Source organism: Lipotes vexillifer, unplaced genomic scaffold (assembly GCF_000442215.2).
Source record: "Lipotes vexillifer unplaced genomic scaffold, Lipotes_vexillifer_v1.1 scaffold914, whole genome shotgun sequence".
In the NCBI taxonomy this organism is placed as follows: Eukaryota; Metazoa; Chordata; class Mammalia; order Artiodactyla; family Lipotidae; genus Lipotes; species Lipotes vexillifer.
The window spans coordinates 2,238,883-2,259,394 of record NW_006780388.1 but is presented as its reverse complement, the minus strand read 5'-3'; the positions used below and the strand labels follow the sequence as shown (position 1 = coordinate 2,259,394).

The 20,512-nt window shown below is 55.1% G+C and overlaps 2 protein-coding genes across 2 annotated transcripts in view; both read left to right on the top strand.

Moving 5' to 3' along the window:
- The first annotated feature begins 11,112 nt into the window (after positions 1-11,112).
- ATP6V0C (ATPase H+ transporting V0 subunit c) lies at positions 11,113-16,604 on the top strand. The gene is made up of 3 exons (XM_007453525.1): positions 11,113-11,194; positions 15,523-15,706; positions 15,856-16,604. The coding sequence occupies exons 1-3, from the start codon at positions 11,116-11,118 to the stop codon at positions 16,058-16,060; spliced, it is 468 nt and encodes a 155-aa protein (XP_007453587.1). The 5' UTR covers positions 11,113-11,115; the 3' UTR covers positions 16,061-16,604.
- A 242-nt stretch (positions 16,605-16,846) lies between these two features.
- The window catches only part of AMDHD2 (amidohydrolase domain containing 2), a 7,003-nt gene continuing 3,337 nt past the window's right edge, over positions 16,847-20,512 (top strand). The window contains 3 exon segments of the mRNA XM_007453524.1: positions 16,847-16,929; positions 17,010-17,146; positions 17,227-17,366. Of these exon segments, the coding sequence (XP_007453586.1) occupies positions 16,847-16,929; positions 17,010-17,146; positions 17,227-17,366 (360 nt within the window).

The following is a 20,512-nucleotide window of genomic DNA, read 5'->3' as shown; positions in this document are numbered from 1 at the left end:
CCCCCGCCACGTGCGTGGGCACCATCAGGGTGCAGCTGGGCTCTGGTGCTGGGCTGGGGAGTGGTGCCAGCACCTCAGCTGGCCAGGCCTGTCCCTCCTGGCCCTTCTCAGACCTGCCCATACTTGCTACTGTCTCCACCTCGGACTCAGGCCCTGGCTGTCCTCTGTGCAGGCATCCTGTGCCCAAGAACAGAGGGGTTAAGTCTTGCAGCCCCTGAGCCTTGGTTCTGTGAGGTGAGAGGGGTGGGCGAGATGAGACTGGAAAGGCAGAGGGAGCCTGCCCCTCGAGTGTGGGTCCATGGCACCCCCTGCTGGTGCCTCTGAGCATGGCTCCCAAGCAGGCCCTGCGGCCTCCTGCCGGGCCTACTGCTGGTGGTTCCCTAGGGGTGTGTTGGTCTTGGGAAGACAACAGGCATCCTGGGGACTATTCCTTAGCAGGAGCATCTGCCTGAAACTTCTGACTCAGTTCCCTCCTCCCCATACTGGCCTTCTGGGGGTGCCTCTCAGACAGGAACAGCAGGGTGAAGGCAGGGAGGGCAGGCTGTATGCAGGGCTCTGGGCCCCTCCCGAGGGAGGGCCGAGGGCCAGTAGGATGAAGGGCTGCAGGGGACAGTACGTGTCCTTGTGTTTCCACAGAGCCTGATGCTTCTGCTGGGCCTCAGTGTGTAGTCACGCCTAAAGAGGCCGACCAGGGAGGGGCCCTCCGTGACTGACCCCAAACCAGCCAACATTTCCAGGGGCCTGCCTGAAGAAGCCTGGACCCCTGGAACCTTTTTCAGCCCTCCTCCTCTCCAGCTCGGGCCCTCCTTAGCTCCACTGCAGTCCTTGCAGCAGCTCCATTTCACTGCAGTGACGTGGCCCAGGATCCTGTCCAGACCCCTCAGCACGGCGTGCTGGCCTTGTCCAGCCCTACCCACCTCACCTTCATTGTGCTCCCCACACCCTCCCCAGCTCCCTGCCCCCGAGGCACCTTCCTGGCTCACCCCTCTGCATGGCACGAGTTCTCTCTCTGTGTCTCTCAGGGCTGTGTGAGCCCTGCAGGGAGTGGCCCTCCCACCCCATGACCTCCCTCAGCTGGTCCTGAGGGTCTGGGCACACCCCTGAGGAAAGAGAGGACAAGCAGACATCTAAGGGGCTGTGCCGAGGCCATGGCAGCCTGGGCCACAGATGCCAGGGGGTCCTGCCTCTCCATGTCCCCACATGCCACGCCTCTGTCCTCCACATCTTGCTTGCTCTTCCTGTGGGGTGCTCATCCTCCCCTGCCCACCTACTCAGATCCCCCCTGAGCCAGGCCAAAGTGATACAGAAGGAAGGACCAGGAACCCTGTGTGGCTTTGGGCAAGCTGGTGAACCTGTCTGGAACTCAGTTTCCCCAACTGTAAAATGGGGCCAGTCATCCTGCTGTGCTGTCCCCACAGGACTGCTGAGAGGCTCTGAGGGGCCAGTGTGAATCCCTGTAGAAGGGAGAGGTGTTGGGAGGTGGTGTCACAGCTTAACCCCCCAACCAGACCCTGCAGCCCTCGCTGCCCCCTGTCCTCGAGCCCCCACAGCCCTCACCTGTACTTTGGTGTTCATTAAACACAGTCTCATTACGTGAACTCCAGGGATCCCGAGTCTGGTTTCTTCAATTAGGGGGACCTCCCGGGGCTACCCGCCCCTGGGCATGCCACCTAACCGGGTGCAGCCTCCTGCTTGTCAGTGTTCTATCACAGGAACGTCGAAGGCCTTTTAAAAGCACAGCCTTTCAGAAGCAGCTGAAGGCATACCTGAGCGCAATTTGCATGGCCTCCTCTGTAAACTTCCTGAACTGGGGTGTTCTTTTTCTGGTGAGTAAGTCCAGAGGATTCTCTGTGGCTGCCCCAAGGGCCCCCAGAGGTCTGGCTCAGGGAGGGTGACTGCTGATTAGTCACGATTTCTGTATCATGAGATCTTCATGTGTGCATGTAAAATATTCAGTTTCTTTGAATTTCACATCTTCTCCCTAACTTTTTTGCTAAACTAAAAGGTATGTGGTTATTATCTTTATTTTTTATTCTTATTATTGTCCTTGTTATCTGATATTAGGTGTTAATATTCTCTATTATTTCTTCCTGATTATTACTAGCATTTTATGTTAAAAATTAGCCAAAGTTTTATGGATTTGCATAATGAATTATTTGTTTTTCTAGAAACATTTGAAAATTTATCTCAAAAACAAAAAATTAGGGACTTCCCTGGTGGCACAGTGGTTCAGAATCCACCTGCCAGTGCAGGGGACATGGGTTCGATTCCTGGTCCGGGAAGATCCCACATGCCACGGAGCAACTAAGCCCGTGCACCACAACTACTGAGCCTGCGCTATAGAGCTGCAAGCCACAACTACTGAAGCCTGCGCACCTAGAGCCCATGCTCCGCAACAAGAGAAGCCACCACAATGAGAAGCCCGCACACTGCAACGAAGAGTAGCCCCTGCTCCACAACTGCAGAAAGCCCACGCGCAGCAACGAAGACCCAATGCAGCCAAAAATTAATTAATTTTTTAAAATTTTAAAAATAAGCAAAAAATTGAACATAGATTAAACCAGTTCATTATCAAAGTGGACTGTATGCATTTAAGGCTTTAGAAAATCAGTTTTTAAAAAATAATTTGTAATACAAGAGTAAGTCATTTGTATTGAGTTTTTCAGTTTTAATTATTGAATTAAAATAAGTATTTCAATTTTTCCTATTTTTATAAGTTCCATGCTTATTATTTTTTTCAGGTTTTCAGGGCAACTTGTTTTAGAAAATTCTGAAGATTTCACAAGGCCTTCAAATTTCTTTTATCTATTTCCTGAAGCCACAGAGCCTTTATAATAGTCTCCTTACATATTTTATGTTTAGTAGATTCAGTTTTTGTCACTTTATTTTGAAATAATTTTAGATTTACAGAAGAGTTTCACGGATGGTATAGAGTTCCCACAACCCCTCCCCACCCTCACCCAGTGTTAATAGTGCATGTTTATCAAACCTAAGAAATGACCATTAGTGTGATGCTGGAAACTTAAACTACAGTCTGTATTCAGATTCCCTCAGTTTTTCTATAGTCGTTTTTGTTCCAGGAATAGATTTAATTTTTATAACTGTTTACTTCCTCATATTTTAGTTAAATCCTGAATGTCATTAAGTTCACATGACTAACACTGGTCAAAAAAAAATTGCCAGAATTAGGCTGTACAGTGACTGCATCGAATATGTATTCCCGTATCTCAACGGTCCTCCCCCAACTGTCGTGTTTACACAGAGAAGTCGCCAAATGAGGCAGGAGTGCCAGGCACACCTCGCAGGTGCTTCACCCTACAATGTCAAGTTAGAAAGAAAAGTGTTTGCATGTTTAAAAATAACCTGTTGTAAAAAAAAAAAAAGAATTTATGATCTTCGTTATATACATGTCAGACTGTGCTTGAAGTTAGGTGCAGTGTCATGTGACTCATGTCTGGAGCTGAAATGCCTCCCATGCGTGCAGACCCACTCATTTCACCCAACCGCGTGGAATTTATCAACACCGCACTTGGCGACCAAGGAAGCAAAGTCAGTGGGTACACTGTCACACAGACACTGACCCATGATGTGACATGGGACACACCAACTAACAAAAGCTTCCGCCTTAGACCGCTAAAGCCCAGGTGTGGCTGCTCAGTTAGGTTCCCCATTAGATGCGCCCCTGGTTGCAGGGAGCCTGCAGGTCTGATCTTGTCCAGTGATATGGTCAATAACGTGGTGAAGCTAGCTCAATCCAAGCTATCCCAGCCCCTGTTTTTATTTTCACACAAAGATACAGGAGCAAGCCCCTGTTCTACTTCACCCTGAAGTGCGTTGACTGGCAAAAGACACGTTTTGTCAAAAGTTTACAAGCTAAAGATCGAGGAGTAGAGCTGTGTGAATAATTTTACCTTCTTGTTCTTGTCTAGGATGGTTATTGGCTGAAAAATGGATTACTGGACTGACACTTTAGAGCATTTAAATGAATGTAAAAAAAATATTTTGAGGACCTTGTGGAAATACGTGTAGTGAGTGAATGTGTAACTTTGAAGCAAAATCTAACTTTGGAAAAATAAGTGATTTAGTGATATGTTTGGTCAGTGTTAATTTTGAATCCAAAATAAAATGAATGAGAACAAATGGATCAACATCACTGTGAAGTATTTGATGTGAAAGTTTCAGTGGGCTGGGAATTCCTGAAGGAACCACTGGACATGAATTTGAGGGACTGCATTAGCTGATCCTGATCAACGGGGAGAAGTTTCTTCATTCCAGAGATACAATAGATCCTCTGCTGCCTGTGGTGCCAACCAGGTCTTCCCCTGATGGATTTTGTCTACTGTTGTTCACAGCGCCCAGCATGTGGACGTGCTCCGTAAACGTGAGGAATGGCCATCAGGAAATGTCGCCCAAACTTCTCTGTCCAGAATTGCAAGGATTCCTGTCTATGTAAAACTCAGTGTCAAAAAAGTCATGCTCATTCAAAATAAGCATATTCTATCTGGAAGTTTATGGAAGTCACTATGAATGTCTTTTCTAATCCCTTGCATTTTAGTTGGGTGTGCGTATACAACAAACACGTAAGACCTATTTTCTCTGCCACGTGCACACACCTGTCCTTCAGTTCCTCCCAGGGCTGGCAGATCGCCAGCGGCCCTCCCATCCTGCTGGCAGCCATGGCGGCTCTGTCCTGCTCTTGCCTTCTGTTCCTCTTCCCCACACTGGCGGCTGGACACTCACTCCTGCTGCTCCCCCTTCCTTTGCCGTTGCCTTCCAAGACCTGCGTGTTCCCGTCATCCCTTTCCTGCTGCCACCTTCAGATGGCTTGGCCCAGGTCCCAGAAATCCTGGGCTGGTAGGGGAAGAGAGGCTTGGCCCCAGTGCTGCCAGCTCTCTGACACCAGCTCTTTCAGTTCCTCTTCTGAACGAAGACCCTGGGCCTCTGGACCATTTCCCATCCGTCAGTGGGCTGCGTGCCCCTGCCCCAGTACCCCTCCCCTGTCGGCCTGTGAGAGCAGGAGCCCCCTGTGGTCCTGCCCATGCTGGTGTCCATTGGACAGTTCTGGATGGGGATGGCTGTGCACCTGTCTCACGTGTCAGTGTGTGTTCCTGGGGCCTGCGGTTGGGGATGCTCCAAAATTCCCTGCAGTCCCTTCTTACTGTAAGTGGGCTTAGGCCCATCTTATGGTTGACATTAAGACACTGTGACCCTGGGACTTCCCTGGTGACGCAGTGGTTAAGAACCTACCTGCCAGTGCAGGGGACATGGGTTTGAGCCCTGGTCCAGGAAGATCCCACATGCCACGGAACAACTAAGCCCGTGAGCCACAACTACTGAGCCTGCACTCTAGAGCCCATGAGCCACAACTACTGAAGACCACGCACCTAGAGACTGTGCGCCGCAGCGAGAGAAGCCACTGCAATGAAGAGTAGCCCCCACTCTCCGCAACTACAGAAAGCCTGCATACAGCAACGAAGACCCAACACAGCACCACCCCCCCACCAAAAAAAAGGACACTGTGACCCGGGCCAGAATTGGGCAAGATGCGTTCCCTGGTTGGAGGGATGGAGAAGGCCCCCATAGGGGAGGTAAGGATGCAGTCCTATATCCTCCAACGTTTCGGAGGCCTGCCTCCCTCAGGCTGGGTCAGCTGTGGTGGCCACGGTGTCTGCCCAGAGCTCCACCAGCCTGGGCTACCTCTCTCCTCCCAGCACCACCTCACATGGGCCCCTTTTTGGGCCTGGTCCATGGTAATTGTATCTCAGCTTGTGTTCCCATCTGTAGCCAGCCATGGAAATGCTTTGTTTTATTGTCCTTTTAAACATTCAAATGGTTAAATTCAAAGTGAGCAATGCAGTGGCCCTTAGTGCCATCACAGTGCTGTGCAACCACCACTGCTATCTAGTTCCATGACATTTTTATCACTCCATAAGGAAACTCATTTAAGCACTTGCTCTGCATTTCTCCCTGTCTCCTGTTTTTTTTAAAGGTAAAATATGCACCCCGTAGAAAATCAATACAGTACGGGAATATCCACAGGAGGCGGTCTCCCTCCCAGTCTGTTCTCAGGGACCCACCGCTGTCAGCAGGGTCTGTGCACTTCAGGTAACCCACCTGTGCACTCTCCTCACCCTGCTGCCTGTCACTTAACTGCATCTCAGGGGTCATCCACCTGCTTCCATCTCATCAACAGCTGCCCAACTTTCTGTGGTGTGCATGGTCTGTAATTTAAGCACAAACAGGATCCTGTCTCTCCCGTGCTCAAACCCTCTTTATCTTTTGGGACTTTCCTGGTGATCCAGCAGTTAAGACTCCATGCTCCCATGCAGGGGTCCCAGGTTCGATCCCTGGTCAGGGAACTAGATCCCACATGCCACAAATAAAAGATTCCACATGCGGCAAAGAAGATCTCGCATGCCGCAACTAAGACCCGGAGCAGCCAAATAAATAAATAAATAATATATATATATTTTAAAACCCTCTTCATCTTTTAAAAAAATATATTTATTTATTTAGTCTGTGCTAGGTCTTAGCTGCAGCACGTGGGCTCTTTAGTTTTAGTTGCGGCATATAGAATTCCCTGACCAGGTATTGAACCCGGGGCCCCTGCATTGGGAGCGTGGTCTCAGCCACTGGAACACCAGGAAAGTCCCTCTCTTCATCTTTTAAGCCCTCATTTAGAGATCACCTGCTGGGGGCCATCTGAGCTTTCCAGGCTCCTCCCTCCTTTGTAGCTGATTTGGCACTGGGATGTCATTGTCTTGAGTCCAGCCCTCCCAGGTAGGGTAGGAGCTGTCTTCCTCAGTCTTGTATCCTCAGAGCCTAGCTCAGTGCCCGCACACGGTAGATGCTCAATAAGTGCCAGACGAGTGGCTTAGAGTTGAAGGCTGACTGTTGGAGTGGAGGGAGGTCATACTGGCCTTAAGGGTGCTGAGCCCAGACCAGGGCCGATGGTGCCCACCAGGGCTAAGGATTCATCCAGCGCCCTTTCTGAGAGCTTGCTCCCCGTGCCAGGCCCGGCGCCTAGCCCTGGTTTACTGTAAACCCATAGGATTCCCCCTTCCTTCCTCTGACTGGCCCGAGGAGAGAGTCACACACTGCCCCCTGGCCGTAGGGGCCAGCCCCTGGGCTTCCTGCCTGCTGCCAGTCTGGTTCTCAAAGAGTTTTAAGAATCAGAGAATTTCCTGAGAGTCCAGTGGTAAAGCCTACGCGCTTCCACCGCAGGGGCCCCGGGTTTAATCCTTGGTCAGGGAACTAAGATCCCGCAAGCAGCTCTGCTTGGCCAAAAAAAAAAAAAAAGAGAATCAATCAGGCCCTTTCTCATCAGCCCTCAGAGTTGGGGTCAGTGGGAAGTGGCGGGCTGCTCCATCTCTGGATCACCCCAGTCCTCCACCTCTTGCCTCTCTCAGGGCCTGACATCCAGCTGGAGCCACTCAGGAAAACACAGTCTCCCCTGCAGGACTGGCTGCCCCGACTGTGCCCCTGTCCTGCTTGTACATAGACATTTTTTATTAAAAAAAAAAAACCTTGTATCTTTTTGTAATCTCCAATTATTTAAATTATACCAAAAAGTCATCTTTATGCATCCTGCCCCTTCCCCCTCTGATATCGCAACTATATTTTTTGTCCCATCTCCTCCCAGCCTTGCCTGGGCCACACTTAGCTCTTATCTAGTCAAGTCAAGAGAGCCTGGTGCCCTCTCTGAGCATCACACCCTATGGTATGTCTTCATGGCTACTCGGAAGAATGGGACTGTCCGCTGGGAGAAGACGCTATGCCTGGACACCTTGTCTGCAGTTTCCTGATATTCTTGATAAGACTGCCATGTCAGGCTGCAGGACTCTCTCTTGAAATGGCTTCCTCAGGATTAGTTCATCTTTCTAATCATTTGAGGCCCTTTGTCACTTTATTCGTGGTCTCCATCTCCCCAGCCATCTCCTCCTTCCCTGAGGTCTCTCCAAAGTGCCATTGGATTTCTCTTTCCCACCATCTTTCAGTCCAGACAATGGGCCTGTTCATCCCCGTTAGAACCCTCGGGGAAGTTGGAACCTCACCCCGCATCTCTCTATACCTCTCCCTATTGGGGTCTCTGGCTTGAGTTTCCCAAAGCCCCTCCTTCTTTATTCCTGGAAATTCCCACCTGCACAGTGACAGGCCAGGGGCTTTTGACACTGGAGTGATTTCACTCCAGGGGCTGCACAATTGTGAGGGAGAAGGCAGAGGTTTGTGTCCCTGGCCATTCCCTTCCACATCCCCTGGCCCACCCCATCCCCGGGCCCTGCCTGATGCTGGGAGGCCAAGGGGAAGGTGACCTGGGTCTCTCCTGTCCCTGTCACTGGTCACCAGACACTCCCTGAGCTCCTATGCAGGAAGCAGGAGGTGTAGTAAGCCACACAGGCTAGGCTCAGCCTGTGGAGTTTGAGTTTCAATTCCACTACTCGCTAGCTGGCTAACCCTGGGCAAGGTACTAAACTAGTTCCTAGGCCTATTTCATCCACAAAATGAGGGTAATGGTTATATCTTCCTCAAAGGATCATTATGAGGATTAGATAATGCCCCCAAATGCTTAGGGGGACATTGAAGGATTCTGGGACCAGAGTGACTGGTCAGATGTACCAGTTAGGAAGCTCCCATGGTGACAGGGTGAGGAAGACTGCACAGGCAGACCAGGTTGGAGGCTGTGAGAAGACCCAGGCCAGAAGTAAAGGCCTGCCTCAGGGGCAGCAGCAGCAGTGAGGCAGGGGCAGAGCTGAGAGCTGGGAAGCCACAGAATCTTGGGGCCTGGTGAGTAATGAAGAGGGAGCTGTGACTCGAAGGCTGCTGGTGTGGCAGTGGCTGATGGCTGTGCCTCTTGCCGGAAATGGAAACAACCAAGTGGAAGCTGGTGGTGATACGCCGGGAGGTGAGCTCAGTTTGAGACATGCTGGTTTGAGGTGTCAGCACAGCCCCACGGGAGACCCGCTGTGACTTCTCACATCAGAACTTCGGCAGAAAACTAGAGGACGGTGAGCAAAGCTGACCTGCCCTCTGAGCCTGAGGGGGGAACTGTATCCCTGACCTCCCAGTCTCAGGACTTCAGCTGTGCTGGGGTTTGTGTGCTTTGCCACCACCGTGCTTTTGGCTGTGCAGCTTCCCAAGGGGGGCAGACCTATATCTCCTTTCCTTAGTCTGAATTCTGCCCCTGAATGCAACCTCCCCACCCCCCAGCCAGTGACAGCTCCCTGGTCTAGGCTCCCCGGGCCCTGGACCCTGAGTGCCTGTAATTATGGGACTGGGCCTGGGGCAGACACTTGGGCATTCACTTGCTCGGACAGCCTCAGGTCTGGAAAGGTGCAGGTGATCACCCAGGGTAGGGCAGGGCAGGGGGAGCCCTGGGAACACCCGGGACCTGCAGTGAAGCTGAGGCTTCAGGGCTTGGGTCCATCCTTGCTCCTCCTTGTGACTCCAGGAAGGAATGAGGGCATCAGGGCAGATGGTGGTGAACTGGAGAGAGTGGGGTGTGGAGAAGTGGGCAGCAGGCCGCAGCAGCAGAGAGGCCCATTCAGACAGCCTGACGAATGTTTCTCAGCTTAGAGAAATGGCGGTCACCAGCAACCTTGGCAAGGACAAGGAGCTGGGGAGGAGGTGGAGATGCTGAGTGAAGATTCCTCTTTCTAGAAGTTGGTCAGGTGGCAGAGGGTGGTGGGGAGGGCTCTAGCAGAATGGTGGCCTCCTCTCTTTTGAAACACGACAGACATGGCACTTTGAGGGCTGCAAGTTCAGAGCGGGGCAAACTCAGCCTCACCGAGAAGAGGCTGTGAGGGAGGTTCCTGTCGTGGAAGGTGGGTTTGAGAGTCCAGTGGGAGGGCCAGGCCAGGGGAGGTGACCCCACCACCCACATGGAGAAGGTTGATGACAGCTACCGCTCAGGCTGTTCAGGGAGAGTGCTTTAATGCTGGGACAAGGACTTGGGGCTCAAGGGAGACCCAGGACCAGATGGCAGCCACCCAGGGCTCCTGAAATGGATGGGACAAAATGGCAAAGGGAACCAGAGCTGGTGGGCAGAGATAAGGCAGCCGGTTGGGGTGCCAGGATGGTCACATGGAATCATCAGGGTGGGGCCAGTCCCAGGCCAGGCTGCCTGCTGGGCTGAGAGGGAACCACTTACTGCTGCTCCAGAAATAAGGGCAGCCCTGCATTTGCAGGCTTTGTGTGGGAACAGGCAGGACAGGAACCCCAGAAGATGTAGAAATCCGGGGAAGCCTTCACAGGTTGCAACACCGACAGGGCTTCAAACCAGTCATGCTTACATTTTGAGGGGCAGAGACAACCCCTCCAACTGTAGTCTGGGTCCCTGATGCAAAGGAGGGAACAGATACGGGAGGAGGGGGCTCCTCTTCCTCGGAAGCCAGGGGAGAAATCACCAATTGCTGGGTCAGGGCCTGGTGGGTCTGGAAGAGTCTGGGGACGGTTTCGGCGGGGTGGGGGTGGGGGGCAACGGGAGACACAGGATTTCGGCTCCGCCTGCTTGGACTCTCAGATCACCCCAGGAAGTATGGGGACGTTCGGGGTAGACGGTAGTCCTGGGTCCCTGCGGGCTGGGCCGTGAGAACTCCTCAGCCAGCCTGCACACTTAGAACGCAAAGAAAAACGACGCTCGGAAGCGAACACCGAATAGTGCCGCGCAGCCGCAGAGGAGGAGGGACACCTCGAGCCCCGCCCCATATGCTAATATGGCACGCCACCGCCCCGCCCCGGCCCGGGGGCCAGACGGGCCCAACGCCGCGGGGTTCGAGAGGCCGGCGGCGCCAGACAGCGCACCTGAGGAGGCCGAGGTGGGGCGGGGCGCAGGGGTCCAGGCCGGCAAGGCGACAACACAGTGCGTGGGCAGTCAGCGGGCCGCTAGGGGGCGTCCCGGAGCCATGACGCCCCCTACCGGCGCGAAGTGGTATGGCCCGCAGGGGCGGGGCCCGGGTCATGTGACGCGGCCACGGCCGCCATTTTGTTCTGCGGTGCTGGTATTTAGAGCGCAGCGGCTGACGGCCGGGATCGCTTTCCCAGCCGCCTGATTGCTCGCTTCGTACAGCTCGGTACTCGCAGCGCCCGGCCCGACCTCGCCCCCGCCTCACCGCAGACATGTCCGAGGCCAAGAGCGGCCCCGAGTACGCTTCCTTTTTCGCGGTCATGGGCGCCTCGGCCGCCATGGTCTTCAGCGGTGAGCGCCGTGGCAGGAGGGACCCGGGAAGCGGGGGGCGCGCGGGGCTTCGTGCCTTCTGCTCTCCGGGGTTCGGCGTGTGACGTCACTCTGACGTAATTTCGAGCTGTTGGGGGGGTCCCGGGTCTCACGTGACTGCAGGCCTGGGCCGGGGCCCTGAAGGCTGCAGGGGGCCGTCGGGTCTCTGGAGGGCAGGGCATGCGGGCTAGGCCCCGGTGTGGGTCCCAGGGTCTCCCGGGGGTCTCCGGCTGGCCCGTGGCCAGCCGGCGTGTCGGTGCGGGGGTGGGGTGGCGGCGCCGTTGCCATCTTAGCCCCTGGAGAGGCGGGAGCGAGGCTGGGGTGGGGGCTCGCGGTCCTGCGTCTGATCCGCACCCGCCCCCCCATTCTGCGGGCAGGTGTGACATCACACCTCGGAAAGATCCCACGACACAGGGCCGACCCTGTCCGTGGGCGGCGGAGGTGGGGAATCCGGCCCTGGCGCTCCCCGCCGTGGTCCACAGCCCTCGCCCTTGTGGCGGCCTGGCCTGTCGGCGGGGGTCAGGTGGGTCTGCACCTAGGTAGGTGCTTCCGGTTAGGGTTTGTCGGTGTTTCCCAATACCCCTGTAGGCGGTGTAGGTTGGTTAGAAAAACTGGGTTGAGAGGTTGGTCTTGAGAGCCGGCAGGGACCCAGAGGTGGGAATGGAGTTGGGGGGTGGGGGTGGGTCAGACAGGCCGAGGGTGCAGTATGGATGTCTGGGAGACAGGCCAGCCTCAGCACTGCGTTTGCGGACCCTAGCATGAAGCCTCAGTGTTGAGGCGATTGGGTTTTTTTCCATAGAAGGAAGTCTTCAGTTCAGGCCTGAATGAATGAATGACCTTTCTCCCTTTCCCTGAGGCCTGGAATTGGGAGGGGCTGCCCTAGGAATGGAGAAGGGGCCTTGCAAGGTTTTTGATGGCACCTTGGTTTTGAAGTTGGGCCTTATCAGTCTTGGGGTGTAAAATTCAATGAAAATTGGCCCTTCTGGGAGAAGAGCACTTGGGCCCGGCCAGGAATGTGGGGCCCAGGGAGGTGAGTCCTGACCCAGCTGCAGCCCCTGTGGACTGGTCTGGCCTGATCTGGTCCAGGCCTTCTGAGGTAGGTCTGGTTTTGGGCTTTGATGACTCGCCCTGCCCCACCCTGTGTGGTGGACTGGAGAGGCTCCCCATGCAGGTATGTGGAGGGATTGAACTCTAAACACTCTCTGCTGACTATAAACACTAGTGGGGTGGGGGCTTGGGGCCTGCCTGCCGGTCACAAGCTGCTGAGTGGGCCCTGCCCTTCCCATCATGTGCGAGTAAGGGGTCATTTGTGGTGGGAGAAGTGGCCTGTACTTCCCCTTTTGTCCTAAGCGACGCCTACTATTTCCACATCTTCCAGAGCTGCCTGCTCTCCCGTGCCTCCCAGCAGGCTGCTGTACCCCCTTTTCCCTCACCCTTTTCTGCTCTTTGCCTCCGGAATGCCTCCAGGGCCAGTGCCTGGCCACTTGTGGGTTGTTGATTGTCTGTCATTGACCATTCAGCAATTCTCCATTGAGCTCCTACTATGTGCCAGGCACTGAGGGACATTGGTGAACAAAACAAGAACCCTGCTCATGTGGAACTTGAAATCTGGCTGAGTTTGCACCCGAACCCTTTTTCCATATCCAGCTCCTGGCCTCCTTCTGGTCACCAGGTGCCTCTCTTCCTGTCCTTCTAGAACTTACTTGGTACTTTTGAATAGAGCCTGACCAGCAGGTCTTTGGAAGTTACTGAGACAGGGTATCACTGGTGCAGAGGTGTTTTGCTTGCCCCAGGCTCCTGGGAATTGGGGCCACCCGTCTGGTTGGCTCGTATGCAGCTTCACTCCTGCTCCCCTCCCTACATGGGGCTTACTGTGGCCCTACAGTAGATAGCTTCTTACTTGGTCAGTTGGGTCAGACTCTGACTTAATTTCTTTCTCTAGAACCTTTCTCCAGGGCCTGTCTTCGTCTACTTCCTTGTGCCTTCCTGAACAGTTCTCAGGCCTCAGGTGCTGCTGCCAGGGTGAGTGCAAGCTCTGTCCGCTGCTCCTGGCCCAGATTGCCCCTGGCCTGCCTAGCACTTGGCTGACTGGTGTTCTTACGACTGAATGAGGTCCACTCCCGCTCCCAATCCCCATCACCCATTCCAGCTTCCCTTCTTTTCTTAACTTAATGAGCCAAGTCTTGTATATTTTTTCTTCATCATGTCTTCCATGGAGCCATCAGTTGCTCCTTTTCCATATCTTCTGTGACTTCCTTCCTACCAGTGAGCCACTGGTGTTTGGCGCTATGTTCACAGAACTGTGTCCTGATTCCTCTTTCTGTTCCCTGCTCCATCTGGAGCACCTTGAGGCTTGGAATCTGGAGCTGGCATCCAGGGTCTTCCCAGCCCAGCAGCCTGGGCCAGGCTGCTTTTCCCTCTTGATGGTCATCCTTGTTTCTTCCCTTTGTTCCTTTTGTGGCTTCTCCACCCCCAGGGGAAGCACAGCCACATGATCTCCATGCTGCACTCTACAGAGAAGGGCCCAGCTCACTTGCCGACTCTCACCCGCTCCAGCCTTGCAGCAGGGCCCACTGCCTGGGGCTCTGGCTTCCCTGTAATGGGGTCTCACCCAGTGCCACCTATCAGTCTGTGCCCTCCTCCTTGCATAATGAGCCCTGGCGCTGGCCTGGTGTGGCGCTGGGCCCGTAGTAGGAGGCTGAAGAATGCACTGTTGCTCCAGGAGCAGCTTGGTGAAGATTGGCACCTGAAGGCTGGATGTCCGGGGTGTGGAGGGGAAGCAGTGAAGGTCCTACTGCCCCCACCGCTGCCTCCCTCCCTCTGCTCCCTATCTGGTGTCTCTGCTCTGTGTGGTCTGGAATCTTCTTCCTCTTGCCTCGCCTTTCTGTGACCACCTACTAACTATCAGCCCTCCACTCAGTTGTCACCTCCCTTATGAAACCTTTCCCCAGTCCTCCCCACTCTTCCTGGAACGTGTTGCCATGCTTGGAGGGGCTGCGTCCGTCTCTTCACCAGGCTCAGAGCCCTGGGAAGGCAGAGCCCCTCTGACCTCATCCCTGCTCTGCAATGAGCACAGATTAGTCATCTTTTGACAGCCCAAACAGGTGAGTCAAAGATGCACAGGAATGTCTGGGATTGTCCTGGCCCCTTCCACCTCTGACCCATGTCAGCATCTGCTCAAGCCGCACATTGGGAGCCTTGAGGGTGGTGACTGGAGTCAGAAGAGCTGCCTGGGCCCCTGCGGTTCTCTGTTGTACTTGCAAACGTTTTTCTTAGGCTTGGAAGACAGGCCAGGAGAAGGGGGGCTTTCAGGAAGGCAGCCCACCCTGGGAAGAGGGAGAAGGGATAGTGGCAGGGGAGACAGGAGTCCTGCAGTGCCTAGAGCCTCCCCCCCACCCCAGTTACCGGAGGCCTCAGCACAAGCTAGGCTTCTCACAGGTCTGCAGGGGCCTTGGGGTCAGCCTGGGTGATGGCTTCACGGCCCACTGTCTTTCCTGTACCCTGTCCTCTCTTTGACTTGCCCTTTCTCTGGTTGTTCAGAGAGGATTCTCCCTGAACTCAAGGGTCCTGGCCTGCTCTGGCTGAGGGTGCCGAGAGCTGCCTTTTCTGGCAGAGCATTCAGCCTGTTGACAGACATACTAGCCCTTGCTGCAGCGTGTCCCTGGGCTGGGAGTTGTGGGAAGTGCGGTGGGCAGGGTGGGGAGTGGGCGAACCTCTGGCCTGAGAAGACGAGAATTGCCAGGCCAGCTTCCCCTGACCCTGCACGGCAGTGGCTCTTCCAGCATGTTATCTCTGCACTTAGTCCCAGGGCTTGTGGGCTGACCTGGGCTCAACATCTGGGCTGTTGACATAGCTCGTGCCTTTCCAGGCCTTTCCTGACGTGGGAAAGTGCCTGGTGGGACAAAAGGTGCCCAGAATCTGCAAGGCTTCTGTGCCCAGCTGCTTGTTTCCCCACGTGACAGGGCAGCCTGTCACAGCTCCACCTTTTAGGTCTGAGGCTCCATGGAAGCATGGGATCTATGTAGCAAGCATGGGGAGTGCTGTTGAGCCTGGGTTCGGATTTCACAGGAAAGCAGGAGCCCATATGGGCCAGACAGCCACGGAGGGCATCTGGTGGAGGAACCCATACCGTGGGTTCCTTGAGTGCCCAGCTATGGCTGTTCCTCTGAAAGCCACCTGCTCCTGGCCGAGTGCCACTTTTGTCTTGTCCCTTGCGGGTGATAACTTGTGTTGGCCTTCAAGTATGCCAAAAGCTGCCCCAGGGTCCTGGCCACAGGTGCTCTGGGCTCACCTCATCTTCTCCCCCTCAGCCCTGGGTGCCGCCTATGGCACAGCCAAGAGTGGCACCGGCATCGCAGCCATGTCTGTCATGCGGCCAGAGCTGATCATGAAGTCCATCATCCCGGTGGTCATGGCCGGTATCATCGCAATCTATGGCCTGGTGGTGGCAGTCCTCATTGCCAACTCCCTGAATGATGGCATCAGTCTCTACAGGTGAGGCCTGGGTTGCTCTCCCTACACCCTGCCTGGGGTAAAGCCACTGTGCGGAGCCAGGAGGGGTCTTGGGTGGATGGCTGGTGACCCATGCCTGCTGCCTTCTATGGCTGTTGGCTAACATCCATCCTGTGTACTCTCTCCCCCAGGAGTTTCCTTCAACTGGGCGCTGGCCTGAGCGTGGGCCTGAGTGGGCTGGCAGCTGGCTTTGCCATCGGCATCGTGGGGGACGCCGGTGTGCGGGGCACTGCCCAGCAGCCCCGGCTATTCGTGGGCATGATCCTGATCCTCATCTTCGCCGAGGTGCTCGGCCTCTACGGTCTCATCGTCGCCCTCATCCTCTCCACAAAGTAGCCCCTCCGGGCCCACCAGCCACAGAATATGATGTAAAGACCACCCCCTCCTCATTCCAGAACGAACAGCCTGACACACACGCACGGGGCAGCTGCCTGCCAGTAGTTGGTCTTGTAAATGCGCAGTGTCCTAGTGCCCATTGTCTGTTGCCCCCAGCCTTGCCCCTGCCCGCCCCGTGCTGTGGACATCTGGGCCCACCACTCCCGGTCCAGGCCCCTGACCAGTGAGGATGCAGGCCTCTGGCCGCCCCCACCCATTTGCCCTAGAGTGCTCTGTGTATAAGGATGAATTAGAGTTGTCATTTTCTCTTCACTGGATGTTTATTTATAAAGATTTGACCTGTTCATACGTCTATGGAGCAGCCCTCTGTCTCCCAACTCTATAGTAATCTTAGGTAGACTGTTGAATTGTGCGGTTACCGTTTGCCCTGAGATGCGTTGGATGGAACCACCTCCTGCAGCCCTGGCTGCCAGGGCCGTGGCGCAGTGTGTTGGGCCCACTGGGCCCTGGCGCCGAACCGTGTCCAATAAAGTTCTCGGATGTGACTGGATGCCTGGGTGTGGGTCGCTTGTTGGGTCCCGGGGCTCGAGGGTGGCGGGGCCGGGAGGGAGGGGCCGAGGGCCGGGCCACCCGGGGAAGACGTCGCTGCGTCATTGTGGACTGCGCTGGTCACGTGGGTGCCCGGATCACGTGGGCACGCCTCAGCTGAGGGTCACGTGCGCCCGGCCAAGCTCTAGGCCGGAACTCGGCGCGGGATCCGGCGGCTCCCGCTTGGTTGGGCTCAGGATGCGCGGCGGGCAGGGCGCGGCGCGGGCCCCGGTGATCCAGTTCACCAACTGTCGCATCCTGCGGGGCCGGGCGCTGCTCAGGTGGGCGCAGGCCGGGTCCGGGGCTGCCCTGGTGTGCTCCGGGGCCGCTGATGCGAACCTCCGCCCCGCTCTGTGCGCAGGGAGGATCTGTGGGTGCGCGGGGGCTGCATTCTGGACCCGGAGAAGCTATTCTTTGAGGAGCGGCGCGTGGCTGACGAGCAGAGGGACTGCGGGGGCTGCATCGTAGCGCCTGGCTTCATCGACGTGCAGATCAACGGTGTGGTCCGGAGCCCGCGGGGCGGGGACCCAGAGGAGGAGCTCTGAGCACCGTGTGATCCCCTCTTGTCTGTACCGCAGGTGGGTTTGGTGTTGACTTCTCTCAGGCTACAGAGGACGTGGGTTCGGGAGTCGCCCTGGTGGCCCGGAGGATCCTGCCGCACGGAGTCACCTCCTTCTGTCCCACGTTGGTCACCTCGCCACCGGAGGTTTATTGCAAGGTGAGGTCAGGCTCCCAGCCTCAAGTGAAGGAGGCCCCAGGAACACCCAGCCTCTTAATTTTCAAATCTGATCTCTTTGCCTCATGAACACCCCTTGGCCCTTGAGTCTGGCCTCACCTGCTGGCCTCCCTCCACCCAAGCTTGGGGGTCCCCTCCCCTGGGCTTTCTCATCCAGGTGTTCCTCCGCCTGGTGTGCCACTGCGGGTCTGACTGTCCCCATGGGCTTCCGCATTCGCTGCCTCAGCCACCTGCATACGCCCTTCCCACCCTGCAGTCTGGCCGCCTCCAGGCACCTCCTTGACTAAGGCTGCTGGGGACTCTGTGATTGCCACGTCCTTAGTTGATCATCTTTCCCTCATGAACACCCCTTGGCCCTTGAGTCTGGCCTCACCTGCTGGCCTCCCTCCACCCAAGCTTGGGGGTCCCCTCCCCTGGGCTTTCTCATCCAGGTGTTCCTCCGCCTGGTGTGCCACTGCGGGTCTGACTGTCCCCATGGGCTTCCGCATTCGCTGCCTCAGCCACCTGCATACGCCCTTCCCACCCTGCAGTCTGGCCGCCTCCAGGCACCTCCTTGACTAAGGCTGCTGGGGACTCTGTGATTGCCACGTCCTTAGTTGATCATGCCCCACCACCGATCTGTGGTATGCGGTGCCAGTGGACAGCTCTCCAGGAAGAAGCTCCATCGCCTGCCCCAGGCTTCCTCTGCTGCTCCCGCATGCATCACCACACTTCTTTCTTATCTGCAAGTCTTGGGATTCAGTTGTCCATGGTCCATTTTTCTTTTAAGTTTTACTTTGTACGCAGGTTCTCCGGTTTTGCTCTTTGCCACGTTATGTTATTGGATTTTGTTTTCTGTTTGTATATTCTGTTTCTCTGAATTTCTGAATTGTAGCTGGCACACAACATACGTGTTTGCTCCTTAGTATTTACCCCTTTCTTAAAAGCATGGGTATTCCTTTATTCGAGTACCATGGAGTTCTTGAGTTTGGGGAATTAACACGGTTTCCTTTTAGTCTACCTTTTATGTTCTAGTTTTGTAGTTTTTCTCCAGAACAGGATCCATCCCAGGATCCTGGATTGTGTTGCCTGCTGTGGGGTCCCCTCCTGGGTGTGTGCACGCAGACTCAGAGCCTGGAGCTGGGGGAGGTTGGCTGTGGACCTGGGTTCGGTCCCGGCCCCCTGACTTCATGTATCGTCTGGGAGACTCGGGACAACGTTATTTGTTTTTGAACCTCAGTTTTTTCAAACCTTAAGTAAGAATAATAACGGAATGCATCTCTTAGGGTTGGGTGCTCAGCACTATGCTTGGTTCATAGTATGCCCTTGGTAAATGTCAGCTATGGACATCTTTCCGGAAATTTCCCCGAGTCTCCCACGACAGAGTCAGGTGTCAAAAACCAATCTCATTTTCCTGCTGCAAACTGGCCCCTAGTTCTGTGTTTTCTTTTTCAGTCATCGGGCTGTGATTTCCCTGCCCAGGATCCAGGAACATGCCTACCCTCTTGCCCCCGCTTTTTTCTCCTCCCCTCTCCTGGTCCCCAACAGTGAGGCTTAGTGACTCTTAACCCAGTCTCCCAACTGCTCTCCCAGCCCTGGGACCTGCCAGAGTGGCCTTGCCCAGGTGTCAGGCTCTGCACAACACTCACGTTTCCCCCAACCTCCTGCAGGGTTGACCAACCCTCCTGAGCATTCCTTCCCCACCTGTATTTCAGCCATTCGAGGCAGCTCCCTCTTCTGCTCCCAAGCTCTTGCGTGGAAGGCCTCTTCCTCTCTCTGTCCGTCCTGTGTAGCTCCTCTGCTGCGCACTGCCCATGCCGTGCTGTCACCCGCTGCCCCTGATTTCAAGCAGCATCTTCGAGCATTATGATATGAACTGTGGGGCTTCTTCCATAGGGGAAGGAGTTTTGGGTCAGTAGGGCTTCTGTCTTACGTTTTCTTCCTGTCACTCTTCATAAATGCTTACAGGATGAAAGCCTTGGGAGGCATAGAGTAAACTGATTTATGTGGAAATCGTGGAGGGCTTTGAATATGAAAACTTTGATACCAGTATCACGTTAGAAACTAGAGAACTGTTCACTTGGATGTCCCCACACAAGCCCCTCGGTTCTTCCCCACCTCCCTCCAGGGCCGTTTCACAGTGGGCGGAAACGGATTGCTACTTTGTCAGAAATTCTTCAGGTCCACTGAGAACACCTGCTCCAGTCTTGCCCTTTCCTACCCTTCCAGGAGGAGGGTCTGAGCGCGTTGTTCTCTGCTTCAGGTCCATTGTCTGCTGAGTCAACATCAGGCACCTCCTCAGGGTGGCAGCCAGGCCCTTTCCTCAGGCCCCACACGCCCTCTACACTTTCACCTTTTCCACTGCTTTCCTGCCTTGAACGTGCCTCATTCCCTTCATCTCCAGACTGTTCTGTCTACTCAGTGCTTTCTAGCATTCCCTTTTAAAACTCTGTTCTAGAAAAACTCAGCCATTATTTCTTTTTTTAATTTTAATTTTTTAACCCTTTAGTGAACTTACGTGTATCACACGGCTTGTTAGGAAAAACAGCAGCCCTTTGTTCCCACCAGTTCCCACCTAGAGGTAATCACTTTCAACTCAGCTGACCCTTGGAATTTGCCCCCGTATCTCTAGAAAATGTGCTAGTACTCCTGCTCAACTTTTTGGTTTAGGGCAGCGTAAATGTCGCTTTCCACCAGGAAAGATAAGAGTTAGCTTTCTGTTAGCCCTTTCAGGCCCATCTCCTGCCCTCCAGCCCCCCATTCTCCCCAGAGAGTCACACAAGTGACTTTGCCCCTGGTGTCCAGATCCGGGCACAGTGTGGCTGCGCCGTCGATGCCTGAGCTCTCCGGCCACCAAGCCCTGCTTCTGCCCCTTGCTCTGCCTGGACTGTGTGCCCTCCTCCTGCGCCAGCCCTGCTTCCTGGGCCTGCAGCTCAGTGAGGCCAGGCTGGTCATCCTGTCTAGGTCCAGACCCTTTGGTGCACAGCCCGCTGCGTCCTAGCTGCTGTCTGACAGGGCCACCTTGAGGGCCTTGGTGCCATGTGCCTGCCCCCTGCTTGGGAGCTGTCTCCCCGCCTCTAGGTCCTCTCAGGCAGGGCAGGTTTGCATCCCCGGGCACCTGTCATTTCTTTTTTTTTTTTTTTTTTTTT

Bases quoted from the DNA above. Each gene is read 5' to 3' on its own strand.
- ATP6V0C (XM_007453525.1), top strand. From the start codon at position 11,116: ATGTCCGAGGCCAAGAGCGGCCCCGAGTACGCTTCCTTTTTCGCGGTC. The intron at 11,195-15,522 runs GTGAGCGCCGTG...TCTCCCCCTCAG, and splicing joins GGCCGCCATGGTCTTCAGCG to CCCTGGGTGCCGCCTATGGC. The intron at 15,707-15,855 runs GTGAGGCCTGGG...TCTCTCCCCCAG, and splicing joins GATGGCATCAGTCTCTACAG to GAGTTTCCTTCAACTGGGCG.